At 43.3% G+C, this 21,812-nt stretch overlaps 1 protein-coding gene across 9 annotated transcripts in view; it reads right to left on the bottom strand.

Moving 5' to 3' along the window:
• Positions 1 to 15,804, bottom strand: part of NFATC3 (nuclear factor of activated T cells 3) — a 147,846-nt gene extending 132,042 nt beyond the window's left edge. For 6 of the 9 annotated variants that reach the window (XM_034940512.3, XM_034940508.3, XM_063597674.1 and 3 more), the window contains exon 1: positions 15,352 to 15,789. In XM_034940512.3, coding sequence (XP_034796403.1) covers positions 15,352 to 15,454 — 103 coding nt within the window. In that variant the 5' untranslated portion in view covers positions 15,455 to 15,789. Of the gene's footprint in view, positions 1 to 15,351 lie in introns of all 9 variants that reach the window. The other 3 variants (XM_034940507.3, XM_055100358.2, XM_034940509.3) reach the window with 2 other exon arrangements.
• Between the last annotated feature and the right edge of the window lie 6,008 nt (positions 15,805 to 21,812).

Here is a 21,812-nt window from a genome sequence, read left to right as displayed (position 1 = left end):
GAAACAATCCAAAAGTCCATCAACAGGTGAATGGATAAAATAAATTGTACTATACATACATAATGGCAACTACTCCCCAATAAAAATTAATGACCTACTGATACACTCAATAACATGGACATATCTCAAAATAGCAATGACAAGAAGTCAGCACCCAACCCCCGCAAAAAAAGAGTACATGCTTTACAATTCCACTTATATAAATGTTCTAGTGAGTTCAGCGGTTGTCTGGAAAAGGGAGAAAGGTGTATGGGAGGGAGTGATTACAGAGGCACACAAACAAACTTCTTTTGGGGGTCGTGGATATGTTCACTATATCTGGTAAAAGTTTCATGGGTCTCTACATGTGTCAAAACTTAAACTATGCACTTTAAATATGTTGTTTATTAAATGTCAATTTTACCTCAATAAAGCTGTTGAAATAGATAAAACCCTCTTCTACCTTGGCTTTCCCTACACCATTCTCTTGATTGTCTAATTTAACTCTGTGACAGCATCTTCTCAGACTTCTCTCCTTGCCATCCTTGCAATACTGTTGTTTCCAGAGTCCTGTTCTCAGCCTCCTTTTCACATTATAATCCACACTCTCTTGCAGTGACTTCATCCATGCCCATGACTTGAACTATCATCAATATCTATAGACCAATAACTTTCAAATCTCTTTTGTGCAAGTTTCTCTTTTGAGCTCTACACTTATATTTCCAATTGCCTAATAAATCTACAGATGCTTCAAACTAGACATACACAAAACTGAACTCCTTTTTACTATATACTCTCATTGCACTTTATACTTTGCACTTTATATTTTCATGACACTAGTTACATTAATAATTACTAGACTGTGCACTTCATGAGGGCAAGGGCCATGTCTTGTTCACCACTATTTCCACAGATATTTTGTAATAGCACATTTTATTAAAATGAATCACCTTTCTCCCTCCCCACCTCCAAAGCTAATTCTCCTACCACAATTGACCCAAACTAGAAAAATAGAAATAATCCTGCCTCCTTCCCTTTCCTTACTCAATGGATACCAGGTCCTATTGATTTCTTTCCTGTAAATCTATCTGAGCACTATTCCCACTTTGTCGTCTTCATTGCTCTACCCTTATCATTTCTCAAATACATGTGTCCCCACCTCCATTCCTGTCTTCTTCAATCTATTACCCACAGTATAGTAGAGTGATGGAGCTACAAATGTGACATTTCTGCCCAATTTGAAATCCTTCAATGGCTCCCTGCTGTCTTCAAACTAAAATCCAAACTCCTCAATACAGTATAATAGTCTGTCCCTCTCCAGCCACATCTGGACACAACAGAATCCTGATCTTCCACTTTCCAAATTAAAGGACCATGCTCTTTAACCTGTCTTTGGGTGTGATAATCGGCTGGCCTGAAATGTTATGTCCTCCCTTAGCCACCTGGTGAACTCATCCCACTGGATTCTGCTCAACTGTACTCTTCTCTGACCTCTCTATTCAGAGTTAATCTGTGTCATTATATGCTCAGAGGCCCTTCTCCGTACCTCTGTTATATTAATATTGTTGTAGTCATTTACATGTCTACTCCAATAGACTGAATTATATTTAATTTGTATTACCAGTATTTGGCACATAATAATACTGACACTTAACAAAACTTAATTAAAAGATTAAATGATTTAGTATATTTACCCACTTAATGGAAGGGGACTTTCTTGAGGTCCCTTCCAGCTCAGTTACTCTAAGATCTCATACAATGTTCCCCTCTGGTTACTACTTTCTCTTCTTCTACATATTCTTCTATTTTATCCTTTAACAACAGCTAGTTTCTTTCAGATTAGCCTTCGAAAGAATGAAACAAAGCACTTTAAAAATAATTTTTAGCGTGGGCATGGTGGCTCACACCTGTAATCCCAGTACATTGGGAGGCCAAGGTGGGAGGACTGCTCGGGCCCAGGAGTTTGAGACTGGCCTGGGCAACACAGAAAGACTCCGTCTCTATCAAAAACAATTTTTAAAAATTAGCTGGGCATGGTGGCAAGCACCTGTGGTTTGAGCTACTTGGGAGGCTGAGTTAAGACTGCAGTGATCTATGATTGAGCCACTGAACTCCAGCCTGGGCAACAAAGTGAGACCCTGTCTCAAAATAAATTTTAAGAAATAAAATAAAATAAGCATTTAAAAAACACTTTACTATCTCAATTTTGACAAATCAGATTTGACACTGTCTTTATGCTTCTGTATGTCTGCATAATCATCAGGTTCCACCTGAACCACACAACAAAAATGAATTTTGTGTCCCAGATCTCCCACCCATCAAGACACCAACCCCACTGTTATTAATCCAGGATCAATAGCCATACTTCTCTTTCTTGGCACCTCTATCAACTCCCATGCCCATCCCCAAGGACTCTGACAAAGCAAAAGAAAAAGCAAGTGCCAGAGAAAGTAACTGCATAACAAAAGTCAGGTTTACATTATAAAGTCCCTCAACTGGCTGGGCACAGGGGCTCATGCCTATAATCCCAGCACTTTGGGAGGCCGAGGCAGGCAGATCACCTGAGGTAGGGAGTTCAAGACCAGCATGTCCAACATGGTGAAACCCTGTCTCTACTAAGAATACAAAAATTAGCCAGGCACGGTGACACACATCTGTAATCCCAGCTACTTGTGAGGCATGAGGCAGGAAAATCACTTGAACCTGGGAGGTGGAAGTTGCAGTGAGCAGAGATTGTGCCACTGTGCTCCAGCCTAGGTGACAGAGTGAGACTCTGTCTCAAAAAAAAAAAAAAAAAAAAAAAATTAGCTGGGCATGTGGTGCACACCTGTAATCCCAGCTACTTCAGCTACTTGAGAGGCTGAGACATCACAATCACCTGAACCCAGGAGGCAGAGGTTGCACTCCAGCCTGGGCAATAGAGTGAGATTCTCTCTCAAAAAAAAAAAAATTTTTTTAAGTCCCTCAATTGCTAGAATACTGTGGATAGTAAGCACAGACAATTCTTTTGGTTGACCCCCTCCGAGCATCCATTTTCTCTTTCTTCCTCCCTAACAGATTTTCTATCCTTCTATCCACTCCTCTCCCATGCAGCCTTGTGTTTTGGGGAAGCCAACCATATCCTCAGGCCAAGGCATAGGTCTGGTTGGCTAAGAATAATTCTGCTCATCTTTACCAGTAACTAATTTAGGAAAGGGAATGTAACCCAGTTTTGGTCAATGAAACGCAAGGTTAAGTTTGCTGAAGGCTTCTGGAAAAGTCCTTCGTCACTCTTAAAAAGAAAAGAGCTGTGTGAAGCCAGCATCCGTGTCTCATTCCTTCCCCTCAGCAAATATCAATCCAAATATAACTATTTTGCATACATTTAAACTAGAAGATTAAGAGTATTTTACTATTTATTTCAAATAGTAATCAGATGATTAAAAAGTCAACAGAAGTGCTAAAACCATGATCAGCCAACATTTACTAGGTAACATGTATGACAAAAGAGCTTTCTTGCCTTTGCTCTCAAAGGGAGAGTTCTGGTGAAACTCAGAGACAACTGGGTATGTACAAAAGAGAGAGAAAATCGAAAAGAGTACTGATCTTGAGAGAGAAGAATAAATGGCAGATGGCAAATTGGTCAAAATATCAAGGAAAAAAATGTGTATCAGTCCTAGTGGCTATAGAAGGTAGTTCTCCTTGCATCCTAAATTCAATCAAATAAATAGTACTCATTTTTTTTTTTTGAACATGTGAAAGCAAAATGTTAACCTTGAAAAATGAAACTACCCTGACTATTGAGCATTTTTAAAATTCTGAATTTTTCCTCATTCCGGTTTAGGGCAATTTTGACGACAGATCTAAACGCTTTAACCTTTAAAAGCAAAACAGCCTGCAAGATGACAAATCAGACCCTAATCAAGACAACATGGGCGGAGGGGGGGGCTGCCAAAGACAAAGGCCAATTCCTCCTTAGAGTAAACTGCCTTAAAACCTAAAATGATATCACCTCTTGACCTCCAGATCCACAAAGCAGCAAAGAGAAAAGGCCCAAAAGAGCTAAATTTGGGCCTAGCACAGTTAGCGATATAGCGATACAGTACCCTCTATTGGTCTAACTGTATCACTGCTACCCTTTAAAATTTCCTAGAGCAGGCAGGAATAAGAAGCAACCCTCAAGTAGCTATTTTGAGCCCAAAGCAGAAAATCTAGTCACAGGAACACATGTAATTTGTAAGACATGACTCATATATGTTTGATTCCATATGCCCAACATGACCCTTGCTTTCACCATAGGAAAAACTGAGTCTTTCTGTACTTAAACTCTTTCTGAGAATAGCAAGGCAAGAGGCAGGCATAGCAGAAAGGGCCCAAAATTTGAGGTCAGAAAACCAAAGTTCAAATACCAGCTAATTCCACTTTCTAGATGGTCAAATCCATCTGCATTTCTGTTTCCTTATGCGCTAAATGGAAATAATACCTCTCTCTAGGTTATCATGAGATAGTGCACATAAAAATACCTTGCACATAATAGGTACTCAACAACACTGGATTAAATATTTATCTAATGTATCACAAACAAAAAGTTACAAAATGATCAAAATTATAGGTTGTGCAAAAAGAACTGTAGGATTTTTGTTGTTGTTGTTCTTGTTTTTAATCCACAAGAAGGAAATGTAGGATTTTCAAGCAAAAATTAAGCAACTTACTGGAGAAGACCAAAGGACTAGGAGTCTGAAGTCCTGGGTCTCTGTTTTGATATTAACCAGTTAAATGACCTTGGGCAGGTCAATTTGAGTCTCAATTTCCTCTCCTGTAAAATGGAAGGACTGAATTAGCTTGAAACTCTATGCTTTTTAGCAGTATCACACAATTCGCAACAGAAATGAATCTAGAATCCAGACCTAGCTCAGTACTACATCAAAATTATCTGTTAATAAGTTGTCTCACAAAAGAAAAAGTCTTTGGTGAACACGTTGACAGCAGATCAGCAAAATGGATGGAAGGAAAGGTTTCACACTGGGACTGAAAAGAGATGAATAAAGGTGATGAGCTTGATATCTGAAGTAACAGATATAAAATGGTGGAGCACAATGAAAAACTGTGAGGAAAGGCAGGTTACAGACAAAAAGGAGTGGGAATTGAAGATAACCTCAACTATGACTTTCAGAACTGAATTAGGAGAAAATACGAAGAGAAAACTATTAATACACAAATCCAAATGGAAGGAGACCAAGACTTTGGCCACAGGGCAGAGAGAAGGGGGGAAACAAAAGTCATTTTCAGGAAGTGGCAAAATTTACCAGCCAACTAACCCAATAAAAGGATAGCAATAAGCTAAGTCAATTTTTGAAGTTTAACACATTAAAGAACTACAGACGTGGGAAATATAGTTTGAATAATAAGAACAACTCGATGCACTAACAGTTTGTTTTTGTTTTTAAGAAACAGGGTATCCTTATGTTGTCCAGACTGGTCTAGAATCCCTAGGCTCAAGAGATACTTCCAAGTAGCTGGGACTACAGGCACAGGGCACTGCACCCAGCTTCGATGTACTAACAGTTTTAATCAGAACCATGAAACCATCTCCTAGAGCTCAGTTTTTCAAACTGAAGGTAGTAAGTGATCTATTAGTGAGCTGTGACAATTTTTTTATGTAATGAAAATGTCAGAGTAATGCCATGCAGTAAAGCTAAACACTGTTTTACATGAAACATCTATCTCAGTTTGTGTGTATAAACATGTACGTGTGTGTTGGGTTGAAACAAAATGTATTTCTTGCTCTGGCTCATGGTTAAGAGGTCTCAAAGGCCGGGTGCGGTAGCTCATGCCTGTTAATGCCATCACTTCAGGAGGCCAAGGCTGGGAGGATCGCTTGAATCCAGGAGTTTGAGACCACCTTGGGCAACATAGTGAGACCTCACCTCTACAAAAAATTTTAAAAATTAGCCAGGTATGGTGGCGCACCTGTGGTCCCAGCTACTCAAGAAACTGAAGTGGGTGGATCAATTGAGCCCAGGAGGTTGAGGCTGCAGTAAGCTGTGATCACAACACTGCACTCCAGCATGGGCAACAGAGAAAGACCCTATCTCAAAAACAAAAAAAAAGTCCTCAGGCTGGGCGCGGCTCACGCCTGTAATCCCAGCACTCTGGGAGGCCGAGGCGGGTGGATCGCCTGAGGTCAGGAGTTCGAGACCAGCCTGGCCAGCATGGTGAAACCCTGTCTCTAATAAAGATACAAAAATTAGCTGGGCTTGGTGGCAGGTGCCTGTAATCCCAGCTACTCGGGAAGCTGAGGCAGGAGAATCGCTTGAACCCAGGAGGCGGAGGTTGCGGTGAGCCGAGATCGCGCCATTGCACTCCAGCCTGGGCAACAGAGCGAGACTGTCTCAAAAAAAAAAAAAAAGTCCTCAAAACTTTGTATAATGGAAGTTTTCAAATATACCTAAAGTACAGAGTCTCCATATACCTATCATCTTGCCTCAACAACTTCTGACCATCTTTTTTCTTGAGTGTTATTTGAACTACCCTTACTGAAAGAAAGTGAAAACTATAAAGAAGTGTTGAGAGCAGAGGAGCTATCAAATTTCCTTAAACCTTTCATGTGCAATAAAAAATAAGTAAAATTTAGATTAAACTTTCTATATTTTCCCCAAAGATATCTTTTATGTAAAGGACAAGATTAAAACTTTATTATTTGGCCAGGCGCAGTGGCTCATGCCTGTAATCCCAGCATTATGGGAGGCCAAGCCGGGAGGATCATCTGAGGTTGGGAGTTTGAGACCAGCCTGACTAACATTGAGAAACCCTGCCTCTACTAAAAATACAAAATTAGCCGGGTGTGGTGGCGCATGCCTGTAATCCCAGCTACTCAGGAGGCTGAGGCAGGAGAATCGCTTGAACCCGGGAGGCAGAGGTTGCGGTGAGCCGAGATCCCACCACTGCACCCCAGCCTGGGCAACAAGAGCGAAACTCCGTCTCAAAAAAAAACAAAAAACTGTAGTATTCAATATGATCTCACAAATGACAAGATGTAGAATACAAATTTCAGACCTTGTTTGTTCTAAAATGTTCACAAATAAAAAAACTTATGTCTACTATTTTTGTGAGTTTCTACCAATTATTAAAAATGCAGATTAAAAATTAAAAATGTAGTCTTAAAATCATGAACAAGTTATCTAGCTTCTTTTCATCATGAATAAACTGAAAAGTTCATAGAAATGACAAACACTTAACATCAGACTGACAGATACAAGCAACATGATCAAACATTAAAGTTTTAAAAACAATTTCAAGCCCTTAAATCACTAGATAATAAATGGATTTTTCTAGCGTCATATAATTAGAAAATATTTTTAAAATGTTAAAGCACCTACTCAAAAGCATAAGATCAGTTTACTTCCTATTTACGTGCGCCACTAACCCACCATCTCACTGTTAACACTACATAATCAAAGGGAGAAATGACTTTTGTAAATCAGACATATCATGCTAATTTTTATTTTCTGTTAATTTGTTAAGCCAGTTTTTTTTAACTACACACAACAAATCCTATAGCCTTCACAATGCTATTTTTAAAAGTGAATATCTTTCCTATCCTAATCTAGTACCTTAAAGAATTTGAAGAGCTTTCGAATGTCATTTTTTAAAGTTTTTATTATGGAAATTTAAGAACGTATATAAAGAACAGAGAATATTATTGTGAACCCCCACATACCCATCATCTAGCTTCAACAATTTCTGAATGTCATTTTTTTCTAAATGCCATTTTTAACAATTTTTACTGAAAGATTTTTTAAAGCAATACCGAAAAATATTTACATTTAAGTACAACTCACAGTCCATTAAAGTGTTCTAGTCAGTGATTACCTTGAGGAGAAAAAAATGCTTTTAGACACATTTTTACATTTAATACAAAGCAACTTACTGAAAGTTTTAGGAGAAAAGAATTAACCTGAATGTAATCCAATTTCAGAGGTCAAATAATCCTATTTTCTAATTAAACAGCAAAGCTGATGAAAATTAATAAATACAAAATTAACACAAAATATTAAGACACTGAAAAACATATTTTAAAATGCAAAACTCTCACCTGCTGCTGTAACATAAGACATTCTGAAACTGTACATTATGTAGGAAAATGACGGGCTGGGCGCAATGGCTCCTGCCTGTAATCTCAGCACTTTGGGAGGCCGGTAGTCCCAGCTACTCAGGAGGCTGAGGCAGGAGAATGGCGTGAACCCAGGAGGTGGAGGTTGCGCCACTGCACTCCAGCCTGGGAGACAGAGCAAGACTCCATCTCAAAAAAAAAAGAAAAGAAAATGAAGCCTTCAGGTTACTTCTCTAGTATACCTGCGATGTTCAGGCTTTCATAGACTTGTAGTTCCTTTTTACACATTTTTTTTTTTTTGAGACAGAGTTTCGCTCTTGTTGCCCATGCTGGAGTGCAATGGCGCGATCTAAGCTCACTGCAACCTCCGCCTCCCAGGTTCAAGTGATTCTCCTGCCTCAGCTTCCCGAGTAGCTGGGATTACAACAGGCATGCGCCACGACACCCGCTAATTTTGTATTTTTAGTAGAGGCGGGGTTTCTCCATGTTAGTCAGGCTGGTCTCGAACTCCTGACCTCGTGATCCGCCTGCCTCAGCAACCCAAAGTGCTAGGATTACAGGCGTAAGCCACCGTGCCCAGCCTTTTATTTATTTATTTTTTTTTTTGAGAGAGAGTTTTACTCTGTCCCCCAGGCTGGAGTGCAATGGTACCATCTGAGCTCACTGCAACCTCCACCTCCCAAGTTCAAGCAATTCTGCCTCAGCCTCCCAAGTAGCCGGGATTACAGCGCCTGCCACCACATCCAGCTAATTTTTTGTATTTTTAGTAAAGACGGGGGTTTCATCATGTTGGCCAGGCTGGTCTCGAACTCCTGACCTCAGGTGATCCACCCGCCTCGGCCTCCCAAAGTGCTGGGATTACACAGGTGTGAGCCACCGCGCCCAGCCTCACACATGAATATTAACTAATATTAACTAGAACTGTCCCAAAGATTAAATTTCAGCTGTTGGTAAACTAGCAATTCATAGGCTGTTACTTAAATCTTAGAGCCCCAATTGCCAACAGGTGAAAGTCATACAATATAATTACGTAAACATTACTAGAAATGCCAAAATATATGCAGACCCACATTACGTTTGAGTTTAAATGATGGCTCTTAAAAAAGCTTGCTCTTGCTTGTGACTCTCCTAAGCCTCCCTGAACAAACTCACTCCTCCTAAATTCCACTGTTACTTGAACCTCATATGGCATGCCTGGGCAAATTTGATGACTTGGATATTGTTTTAGAAGCCAGGCCTACTGCCAAGTCTGCTGTGTCTACTCCCCTGACCCACCAGGACAGCTTTACACAACACCTTCCTTATTTATGTTACTGCTGTGAGCAAACGACTGCTTACTATCAAATGAGGCTCAACCTACTCAGGTTTCCTATCTTTTAAGAGCAATGTGACTGCCTTCACTATATTATGGCTTCTTCAACCTCACCTCTTATTTAAAACAAAACATTACCATACTGAATTATCTACTACTCAACTAGCAATAATGAGAGGGAAATCAGTGATACAACTCATTAACTTCTCTTAAAAGGTCCCCATTTTATATATCACTATTTATGACTTTCTCTGAAGAAAAAGTAATACTACATTTTCTCACCAAAAATGTCCTTACGATTCCATTTCATTTAAAAAATAAATATAGAGCAAACCTCAAAAGCAGAATTTGGACTATGCCTTCAATAAAAACAAATACAACTTTAGGCAAAGTTTACTGGTTGCCAAAGAAAGGCAAGTCATTATTATAAGTTGATTCTACAGCTTACTTTAAATTATTATCTTGAACGCTTAAGATACAGGCCTTACTTAACCCCCACAACTTCTTGGCTATGTATATAATACCCAAGTTTTAACTTTTATAACACCTAATAAAACTACTACAGTATTACTTCTACTAATAGTTAAGAATATATGCCAAAGTATCCTTTCTGGATTGGCAAATAGGAACACCTAAGAAAGTACAGGAATAGCTCTTGCAATGATGAATGTTTTTAACAAAAACATGACATTGAAATTTTTCCTCGATTTTTCCCCATACTTGCTGAAACACATTTTTTCACTAATCTAAACCACAAAATTCTGCCAGTTACCCCCAGAAGCATCCTTCAACATCAGGAAATGTGTCAAAGAAACAGAGTTGTATTCTTCCAAATGAAATGTTAAAATATTTATTATCGACTCAGTCGTCTAATACATATTCTCACTACATTCAACTCTACAGAAAACATTGGCCTAAGGTAAGAAAATAAAGCTACTAAGCATCCAAAACCTCCTTTACAGTTCCTAATGGGCTGTACAAACACACCATTAAATTTCTACAAGAAACCAACCAACTTCCTCCTTTTCATACTGATTTAAATATCCAATTATATACTTAAATGTTCGGCAAATCAACCAACTTTCACATTGTACTAAGAACTTAATTCAAGAAAGTGGAAAAATATAATTAAAAGTGTATTACTTTCAGTATTTGATAAAATATAAGAGGTAAGTAACATTTAAAAGACTAGAATTAAACAGATAAAAATGTCTTAAGACCAAATATTCTAACTCATGTAAGGTTTAAATTGCTGAATCTCTCATCTGCCCTGATCTCTTTTTTTCTTCTTTTTAAAATGCTGTTTGTAAATGCCCTACTATCTCTCAATGTTTTAATTTAGCATGTGGAGAAGGGTCTAGCAAAGAGAAGGAAGTAAAAACTAGCCTATTAGAGTGTGTGTGTGTGTGTGTGTGTGTGTGTTTCTAAAGAAATGTTGGGGGGGGTTGCGTGTTTAAAAAAATTTTAGTTACCACCACTTAAATAGGACCAGGACTGTGCTAAGTGCTTTAAATACATTATCTCATTTACACAAGATAAAACAAAAACCTTGACTAAAAATGATCAATAAAAACTGAAAAGTGAGAAAATAAAATTATTTAAGAGACAGTAAATTGGATCACATCTCCAAGCACTAAACAAAGTAAAAACATTGTAGATTAAATTCTAAGACAATTTCTAGGAATAGTTCCTCAACTTGACATATGAAAAAGTTGTGTATTAAAGGAATATCTGAAAAAAATTACACATATCTTATCATCGAGTAAACTTCTTACAAAAATACATATTGTATCTAAGATATTTCTCCCCTTTGAAAAAACAGTAGTAGATAAGATACTACACATAGTATATAGCACATTCCTTCCAGTAACTCTCATTCAGGACTAGAAAGTCAATATTTAGTAATGAACCCTGAGAATGAAACTCTGAATTTGCAAAGTACAGATTATTATAACATCAAACTTAGAGATATACAATCACTACACTAAAATAGAGTACCAGAGGCTGCCCTTTATAATGGCAAACAATGTTAATGGAATACATTAAACATGTACCTATTTTAAATTTCCTATTTACTACTGAGGTATATCATCTATTTAGAGCTAGATATTAAGTAAAAGAATGTTAAAAAAAGTTTAGTTCATTTTTAACTGCAGAAATCAGAGATAGCACTGTCATATTTAAAAAAACAAGGTAGGCTGGTCTGATGGTAGAGAGTTATTATAATGTATTAACATTAGCGTCACTAAAGTTGGTATACAACCCCCCACTACTAAATGTGACTGTCTAAAAATATAAATAAATAAGAAAGCTGAAGACTCTAGGGTCTTAAATTTTCTTTAATGGAAAAAAATCTCAAAATACCCCGCAAACAGTAGTCTTAAAAAGTCAGTCGTCAGTCACAAATGTATACAACATACAACATTATTAAGCGTTATCAAGTCCATCTCACATCATCTAATTCTCACTTTAACAAGCTTGCTTAGGACATTCACTAAATTCAGCCCTTGGCTTGTCCTCACTCTCTATCCACTTACCTCACTATTTTTCAAAAATCTTCTCACTGTATGGAAATTTAGTTGTGATACAAGTACTCCCAAACCTTCAGAGATGTAAAACCACTGCAGCCCCAAATTACCAAGATCTAATTTATGGAACTCATCAATAAAAGCCAAAGAACTGAAACAATTCTCATCAATTTCCTCTACCACGAAAGAGCAGTGAGCAATGATTCAAAACTTAGGTGTTATTTATTCACTTATTTAACAAAATATTGGGGCTATGTGCAGTGGCTCACACCTGTAATCCCAGCATTTTGGGAAGCCAGCACAGGAGAGCCCAGGAGTTCCAGACTAGCCTGGGCAACATAGTGAGACCTCCATCTCTATTTAAAAATATATATATTGGGCAGGGTGCGGTGGCCCATGCCTGTAATCCCACCACTTTGGGAGGCTGAGGCAGGAGGATCCCTTGAGGTCAGGAGTTCAAGACCAGCCTGGCCAACATGGTGAAACTCCATCTCTACTAAAAACACAAAAGGTAGCCAGCTGTGGCAGCACACCACTGTAATCCCAACTACTCAGGAGGCAGAGGCGGGACAATCGCTTGAACCCCAGAGGTCGAGGCTGCAGTAAGCTGAAATCACGCCACTGCATCCCAGCCTGGGCGACAGGGCGAGACCCTGCCTCAAAAAAGAAAAAAAATATATAAAATATATAATAAACATTATATATAATATATAAAATATATATTATATATAATATGTATTATATACATTACATATATTATATATAATTATATGCATTTTTTATATTATATATAGTATATGAGTATATAATGTATATAATACATTATATATTATATATGAAATATACATTATATATGTAAATATATATGTATTATATATATAATATATGTTATATATTATATATATAGTGCCTACTATGTAAAGGCACTGTGCTAGCTAGGCACTGATAATATAACTGAAAAAGATACAGACACTATCCCCGACCTCAAGGAACTTCCATTCCAGTGAGGAAGAGAATCCAAAAATAAGTTCGGCAAACACACTGATATAACCCAGCAAGGATCTGAATTCTACTAACAATTTTATTCTTATTTTCCACTTTACTGCATATATTATCCTAAAATCATTTCAGTGAATCCACTTTGTTCCTTCAAACTACATACTCATAATTATGCTTAGTAAAATGAAAACTTATTTTGTGAACAAGTAATTCTGAAAACTTAGCTGTGAATATATAACACATCCTCAACAGAATTTCAAAATTAATTGCTATGTGTTCATAGCAGCACTATTCACAATAGCCAAAAGGTAGAAAAAGCCCAAATGTCCATCAATTGGTGAACAAATTGTGTTCCTTTATACACACACAGGATGGAATATTATTCAGCCATAGAAAGGAATGAGGTAGTCCGACACAAAAGGTCACTATTATATTATCCTATTTATATAAAATATCTAGAAGAGGTACCATAGAAACAGATCCCAGACTGGTGGCTACTAGGGGTTGGGAGGAGGGAAGGAAAAATATGGGGCAACTGTTTAATGGGTACTGAGTTTTCTTTTGGATGAAGAAAATGTTTTAGAAGTAGACAGAAGCAGTAGCTGCACAACACTGAATGCACTCAATTGTTCACTTTAAGAAGGTTTGTTTTTTCATATGTATTTTGCCTTAATATTAAAAAAACTTTAAAAAAATTACCTGCTTAAAATATTTTAAAGTGGACTTCATGTGACAAATAAAACTGCTGATGTTTACCTTTTGAAATTTCAGTTATAAATCAAGTTACAGATAACTCCTTTTAGACCTATTTTAATATCAAAATGGCTTTTGCGTATGGTAAAGATCATTAAAAATTTTTTCATAGCTTTGAAATGTTACTCAGTATTTTGGTTGTATATACAATTCCTACTTATGTAGTCACACAATTCCTTTATTATTCATATGTGTGGTTAACACCCTTATCGATCATATATTTGTATATATGCTCTAATCAAGTTTGTGCCCAATAAAATTTGCTGACATCATCAACTGTTTATCTTTTACAATAAAAATACTCAAACAAGCTGTTTTTCTTTCAAGTCCCGATAATCTAGATACAATTCAATGCTACACTCTCCACAAATGCCACTTTTCCTGTTTCTTCCTCTACTATAAAATGCATCACCATTCACAGACTTCCTAGTAGTACAGTTATTACTTGGACTATGTGTCTCCTCCAACTATTTCCCAAACTCCTTGAAAAGCCTCAGTCCTCTGCCTCATCATAACACTACAGGGTCCGTAAGAGTGGTTCGACGTAATAGGTGCTCAAATTATGTTAATGGAATTGAAAATAAACGCAGCCAACACATAACTATTATAAATTATGTACTACAGTGAAAAAGACATCTAGCATATGAAGACTAAAAGGACCGATAAAATAAGTACCGCCTAGAGAATCCTCATGCCTCACGTTCAGGTATGTTTTTCAATGCAACTCTACAGAACAGTCTACTGAACATCAAACATGAACATTAAGAAATTCACCTCATACCAGGCAAGAAAAAATAGGGATTACTCTTATCCATTTCCTTTTTGAAGTTCGTATGCATATGTAACAAGGAAACTGAACTTAATGAACCACAGTATTCCAAACCAGGTCACAAAAGAGCTCTAAGTCCCCAGTCATCCTGTTTCTATTTCCTGATTGGTCTGACCTGCAAGCATGATGGTGCCCAGCTTTCCCAATTCAAGATTTCCTTTAAAATATCTTCCAAGGAGAGATTTTTCTTTAAATAAAAATCGACTTCTAGAACTTTCTAGGAAAATTATGAAAAAAGCAACCCACTATTAAAAAAAAAATCTTCCGGAACACTTTATTCAAGTAAGGAAATCCAGTTTCCAGAAAAGTCCCGTTACAGTTACACTTCGAATTAATTGTGGGTCATAAACTTGCACGAGTGGACGTTAACTCGAAAGCATTACTCTTCTAGCAAAGTAGACTTAAAAAAAAACACGTGCCTGATTTTTAGAGGGGTCCTACCGTTGAAAAATTAGCATCTTTCAAACTAAAATTTCAAGAAACGACCTAGAATAGATGAAAAACCCAGTGCGCTAACAATTCACAGGGACAACATTTTCCTTGCAACACACTGGCAAAGCAGCGACAACCAGACGCCACTTGGGCAGCAGCCCGGACCCTGGGCCTCCAAACCCCGATCGTCCCGGAGTCGAGTTCCCCACTAGTTTGCTTCCAGCCAAGCCCGCCACCACTTCCACGTCGCAGCGACCCACACGCCTCCTCAGCGATTTAAATCCGTTTTTAACTCACCACACACACGCGCGCGCACACACACACAGGGTTATCGGTCTCCGGTCATCCAAGGGAACAGGGAGGGAGCGAGAGATCCTGCGAGCGAGAAGCGGGGTCGCTCCACGGTCCCGCCTGGCCCGGCACCCACCTGCAGGCCGCGAGCCCGGGGGCGGCGGCGCCGGCGCCCCGTCCTCGCCAAAGACGAGTTTGAAGTCGAGCTCGTCGTGGGCGCCACAGTTTGCAGTAGTCATCGGCGTGGCCCAGGGTGCTGCAGCTCCTCCTCAGGCGGCGGCGGCGGCGGCGGCGGCGGCAGCGGCAAGCGGCGGCAGCAGCTCCTCAACGCCGCTTCATGCCGGGCCGCGCGGGCCAAGAGGTCGCGACTCCACGGCAAACTTTCCGGGCGGGGCCCGCGACGCCGAGCGTTCCGTTCCGAAAGCTGGCCGCGCGCCGAGCAGCACCAGGAACCGCAGCCGCCCGCCACCGGTGCCTAAGCCTCCACTGTCGCCTTAGCCAATGTTCCCCGCCGCCCCGCAACAGTCGCCGCCACCGCCGCCGCGGGCGCGCTCTCGCGCCCTGCCGCGCGCCCGGCCCCGCCCCCTACGCGCACCCACCCTGCCTGGCTGCCGATTGGCCACTAACACGGCGAACAGGCGCCGGGCCCCGCCCCCTCACAGGCCTATCGCGTAACTCGGTCTCCGCGAGAAGGAAGTCACGTGAACACGCAGGGCCCCCCCCCCCCCAAGAGCCCAGCTACCTCTCGGGAATTGTAGTTTGGCCTGTATTCCCCCGGCGATTCCTTCTAAACCAGACGAGAGAAGGCCGTTAGCCTCTCTAATTGGATAGGGGACCACCACCGGCCAATGGAGAAGACCCTTCTCCTCATTGGGCGGAGCTCATGTCGAGGAAGGGGTGCTGAAGCACTGAGGTTCTGGGTTCGGTGATGTGGGGGCGCATCGTGTTACTCCTGATGGCTGGCTCTAGGGAAGGCATCAGGGCCCCGCAGAGTTACCTGGACGCCGCCCACATCCTCATCCCCCCACCTCAACTTTAATGGCTGAGTCTCCAGAGGGCAGGGACCGGACCGAGAGTCCAGCTAGGTTGGGGTGGAACCGAAGGAGACAGATTGCGCGACAAGTCCGGACTCTGAGCTCGCGGTCGCCGCAGGCCCACCCTCTGCGGGGCGGAGCTTTCGCCCCGGTGGCTGCGTCTTTGTCCCCACTAGCGGGCCCCCGCAGCTGCTCCCTTGACAGCATGCGCGTTTGAGGCCTCGGCGAACCCCAATGGGCAGGGCCTGTCCCTTGCTGGAAATTGAGTAGATTGAGCGGGAAAGCCCGTTGTGAGCTCGTGCCAATCACAGCTCTGTGCTCTCTGCATCCTGCTGCATATCCATGACAGCGGGAGGGATGGAGCCGCCTAAATTGGGTGGCTGGCAGTGGAGAAGAAGTGACACTGCCTAAAGAACCGTTTTCGTGATCTGCCCCTCCCGAGCAAGCTAGTCTTCCCGAGATGGCCCAAGACGCCTCCTCCTGGGGTCTGGGGTGAAGGCCGTCCTTGGGGACTGGGAGCCTGGCTTGTTTACCTAAGGCTCCGCTGAGGCGCAAGGTGGACAGGGACGTGAGAGAAGTAGGGTGACCGCCTCCCCTAGCTCCGTGCCCCGGGCATAGGGCCCACAGGGCATAGCATCCCTAGATGCGCGTTGCTGGAGGAACCCAGGGCGCTGTCAGAGGCTTGGGTGCAGGTGCGCCCAAAAATGCTGCCCTCTCAGAGGCTACAATAGGTTGTTTAAAAAAAAAAAAAGGAAAGAAAAAAAAAAGAAATGCCGCTCTCACAAGGCCTACAGCACATTCCACACCGCCCACAAAGGCCAGTGGGAAGAGAGGGTAAAGGGAAGCTCTTTGCAGAGGTCTCAATGTCTGGACTGACACTTGAGCTACCAGGGAGCCAAACTAGACCTTGGGTCAGGAAGACAGGGAATGTCCAGGGCATCCAAGACGTTCATCTTGTATTGGTTCATTTCTGCCCAGTGTTTTGTACCGGTACCTGTGCTGTTCCTGGGGATTCAGAGATAAAGTCTCCCTTCAGGGGTAGAGGAGAGGGGACCAGCAAATCTATAATTACTGTACAAAGAGATAAGGGTTGTGCCAGGAGCTCAGAGACAGTTCATAAGCCTGCTAGCTGCAGGGCCTTGACAGGGGTTAGTAGGAACCGGAGTGACAGACAAGAAGTGAGCAAGTTTCATTCCAGGCAGAGAACAGATTTCCAAAGACTTGATAACCATAAAGTAACTTGCAGTGGGCAGAAGCCTAAGGTGGGGCCGGATGAGTGGGCAGAATGCTGCAGGCCACTGCAAAGTGTCTGGACTTTATCCTGACGGCAGTAGGGAGCAGTGGAAGGACTTAGAGCAGGGGATTTACATGGTCAGAATTCTGGATGGATCACTAGATTAAACTGGGACAGGGGTGAATGAAGTCAGAGGGAGAAGATAATGTGGTCAAGGAGAGGGAACAACTGGCATTAGACGGGTGGACTATCCTTCCCAATAACCTGTCCTGCCTGCAAATCTCCAACTTTGAGGGCCTGAGTGTGGAACTTGGGGCCCAAATGCCACATCAGCTCTAGAGCCCTCTGCCTCAGGCAGGTTGCTGGCCCACCTATTTGTACCACATGTAACAGGATCCTGATACAGTATAAGGTCCCAGAGGCTTGGCCAGCTCATCTGAAGTCCCTCCAGACATGACTTCACCTAAACCATGGGATCAGCCATAGTCAGACCAGACGGCAGGCAGGAGGGAGACCCTGGGCTGGTCAGCCCCTCCACTGGGAAGGGACCACAGAGAAGCTGTAGATGGCTTGAAAAATTCAACCACTCATCAAATGCTCAGCTATGCATCTGTGTTCCCAGCCACTGAGCACCTGGAGAACACTTAGAACAGATTACATTGTAGGGAGGGTTTCTGATCTCACCAAGGAATGGTGAGGGCTGGGACAGGGATGGGCACCAACTGCAGGAAGAGAGTCACCATGTGTGTAAGAAAGTCAGCAATGGCTGGGAACTCTGCAGCCTCTGAAGGGGCCTGACCACACACATACGCCGATATGTACATACTCTTTCAGCCCTTTGCCCCAGCTAGGGCCAGTATGTACCCCCATGAGCTCTTCTTCAGGCAGTTCCAAAGCTCCTGCAGGTCATCTGGGCCCACCTTCAGCCCTCTGAGAGCCCTGTGAAACCAGGAGGCCCACAGGACCAGTGCAGTAGGTGGAACCCCAGGGTGGACAAGGGCTATGTGGGTCACTGTACAACCACTCTCTCCTGTATGAATGCCACCCAAGACTGGGAATTAGGGAAAGCCATCATTATCATCAGCTGCCACAGGACTGTTCCCAAGCACCCATTGTTGAAGTTCTTCAGTGCCCTCTGAGCCATGGGATGGTACAGTTTAGCCTGCCCCAGTCCCTTGTTCACCATTAGGCAAAACAGGAGCCTCTGAGGAAATTCAGAGTTTAGAAAAGTTCTTCCTCTCCATGCCAAACATCCCCCTCATCCCAAGCTCTGGTTTGATTCTTCTGTGCCTGCTCCCCAGACCCATGCCAAGGTAGCCACAGGGGACACAAGGACTGCCCTTGAGCAGCTCCCAATCTGGGAGGAGAGGATAAGACCAGCCAACTACAATCTCAGAAAGTTAGTTGCTGAAGTCAGCACAGGGTGCTGAGAAGACAGGATCAGCACTTTGTCCTCAAATGCCAGGCTGAGGAGTTTGGACTTGGTCCAGAGAGCAGACTTAAGAGACCCATGGAAGAGTTCTGAGCAGAGTAACCTGGAAGGACCCAAGTATCCAGAACTGAGGGTGGAAGAGATTCTTTGCACACAGCCCAGTCTTCTTGCTGTGGCCTTTGAGAGACCTGCCACCCTCTCCAGCCTTACTCATCCCTTCCTCTCATGCTCATATCAAAACCATTTGTCCCCCAAATGTGATGATCTAAGGGGAAATCCTCAATCAGGCTGGCTGGAATGGATGGATAAGTGTTGTGGCTACTAGCCCAGGGAGAGGTTTGGGAGTCTAAGTGGCCTAGTTTAAGGTGGACATGGTGAGAACAATGGGCAGAGCTTTCAGGCCTGACTGTCCCCCTCCACCCCCCCAGTCAGTCCCATCCTTGGGCAGGTCACTTTGAGACCAGGAAAGGCAACACTGAGGTATGCTAAAGTGAGATCATTTGAGGATTAACATATCCAACCAGGATCTCTGCCAGACATCCTCAGTCACAGAATATATAGTAGACCCACCCCACCTTCCTCTCCTGTAAAGGATTCTCTCCCCAGTGCTTCCCAGGGCCCTCAAAGCCCCCACATTACAGCCTCTATCTTAATAGCAGACCTGAATCCCTGCCTCTCCTTCCCCAGAGCCCAGAAATGAACCTGACCCTGCCAGAGGAGGGGCTTCCCCCAGGGAAACCATACTGGTGGGAGAAGTGGCCTGAGATCAAAGCCCAGTTCCACTGGGGAGGTAGGTCTTAGGACTCAGTGACTTGGTGGGGGCGGGCACCACTGCAGCCTCTGTCTGACCAGTTCCAGTTGGAGTATAAGAAAAGGCAAAGGGGGCATTTTTGTTTTTTGTTGTTGTTTTTTTGAGACAGGGTCTTGCTCTGTTGCCCAGGCTGAAACACAGTAGTGCCATCATGGCTCACTGCAGCTTCAACCTCCTGGGCTCAAGTGATCCACCCACCTCAGCATCCTGAGCAGCTAGGACTATAGGCACGTGCCACCACACCCGGCTAATTTTTTTTTTTTTCGAGACAGAGTCTCACTTTGTCGCCCAGGCTGGAGTGCAGTGGCATGATCTTGGCTCACTGCAAGCTCCGCCTCCCGGGTTCATGCCATTCTCCTGCCTCAGTCTCCCAAGTAGCTGGGATTACAGGTGCCCGCCACCAGGCCCAGCTAATTTTTTGTAATTTTAGTAGAGACAGGGTTTCACCATGTTAGCCAGGATGGTCTTGATCTCCTGACCTCGTGATCCGCCCATCTCGGCCTCCCAAAATGCTGGGATTACAGGCGTAAGCCACCGCACCCGGCCACACCTGGCTAATTTTTATATTTTTTTGTAGACAGGGTTTTGGCACATTGCCCAGCAGGCTGGTCTTGAACTCCCAAGCTCAAGTGATCTGCCCACCTCGGCCTCCCAAAGTGCTGGGATTACAGGTGTGAGCCACCGTACCCAGCCAAAGGAGGCATTTTGATTGAGATTGTTTTTAGTACGAAAAATCAGAAATAGGCCAGGCGCAGTAGCTCATGCCTGTAATCCCAGCACTTTGGGAGGGTGAGGCGGGAGGATTGCTTGAGGCCAGGCGTTCAAGATCAACCTGGCCAACATAGCAAGACTCTATCTCTATGAAAAAAAAAAAGAAGAAAAATCAGAAATAAATTGTGCCTAAAGCTTGGTGGCTAAGACTGGACCAAGCCTCAGTCTTTCTCCTGAGTGGAGCCCTTTCTCTGGGAGCACTGGTCTGGGAAGTCAGTTAGGGCAGCCTGGCATGGAATGACCCCATTAACCATGCAGAGTCCTATCAAAGGGCCAGCCTACTGTCCTCCAGCCAGCCTCACACAGGCAGAGGACAGCGGATCCCCTCTAAGAGGAGGGCCCTCAGGACAGAGAGGACTAGAAGTGAGTTGCCCAAGGTCAAACAGCAATGAGCTCTGGGAGGCAGTGGGTAGTGCGGTATCCTTATCTGCACACAGAAAAGCAAGCGTGGGTGGCAGGGGGGAGGGGGGCAGTGCTGGAACTGAGACAGAGGCCTCACCCACCAAACCCTAGACTCAGAGGCCAGCAGGGCCAGAGGCTGCTGGCTGGCACAGGTGCCTGACCCTGTGTTAAAGTTGCCATAAAACAGTAAGGCTCTGACACAGGGGAGATGTGGGAAATACAGCTTTGACCCAGAGGGGACTCCTCCCCTCCCCACGCCCCAACGGAGCCTGGAAAAAGGGAGGAGAAGCAGCATGTTTACAGCTGAGGAAGCGGGGGCAGGACAGGGCAGGGACCTTTGGTCAGAACGCCCCTCCCAGTAAGCGGGGGAGGCCCCATGAGATGCGGTAGCCGTTTGTTTGCTTCTCACTGCCAGGAGGAAATTAAAGAGAATCTGCCACTTCCTTCCGCCCCAAGTGGGATGAGGAAGGCGGGGGACGGAAGGGACTGTGTGGTGTGATCTGCCAAACATAAGGGCCCCAAATTGCTGTCATCAGCCGCCTCCAGTGCCCCACTGCCCAAAGCAGGCACCTCATCAGGTCTGAGACTCCAGGCAGCTGTCAGGCTTGGAGACTCTGGGGATCAGACCAACACTCCCCACCCCACTGGACTAGTCCCTTACTGGGGCACCAGTTACCCTAGTCTTTCTTCCAGATTCCATATCACCTCTCATCAGGACATACAATTGATGCCCAGTGTGTCAGGTGTACCATCAGTAGAATGGGCTTCTTGGGCCTTCCTAACTTGGCCCAAGTCCAGTGATACCCCATTCCCCACCTCTACCAGACCCACAGAGATGGGCAGGAGATCCACTTTGGAAAGCTCAAGCTCTGCACAGAGGGTGGGAGTAGAATCATGCCAGGACACAAGCCCA

Source organism: Pan paniscus, chromosome 18, assembly GCF_029289425.2.
Source record: "Pan paniscus chromosome 18, NHGRI_mPanPan1-v2.0_pri, whole genome shotgun sequence".
Taxonomy (NCBI): domain Eukaryota; kingdom Metazoa; phylum Chordata; class Mammalia; order Primates; family Hominidae; genus Pan; species Pan paniscus.
Note: the sequence above shows the minus strand (reverse complement) of the source record. Positions and strands in the feature narration are given on the sequence as shown.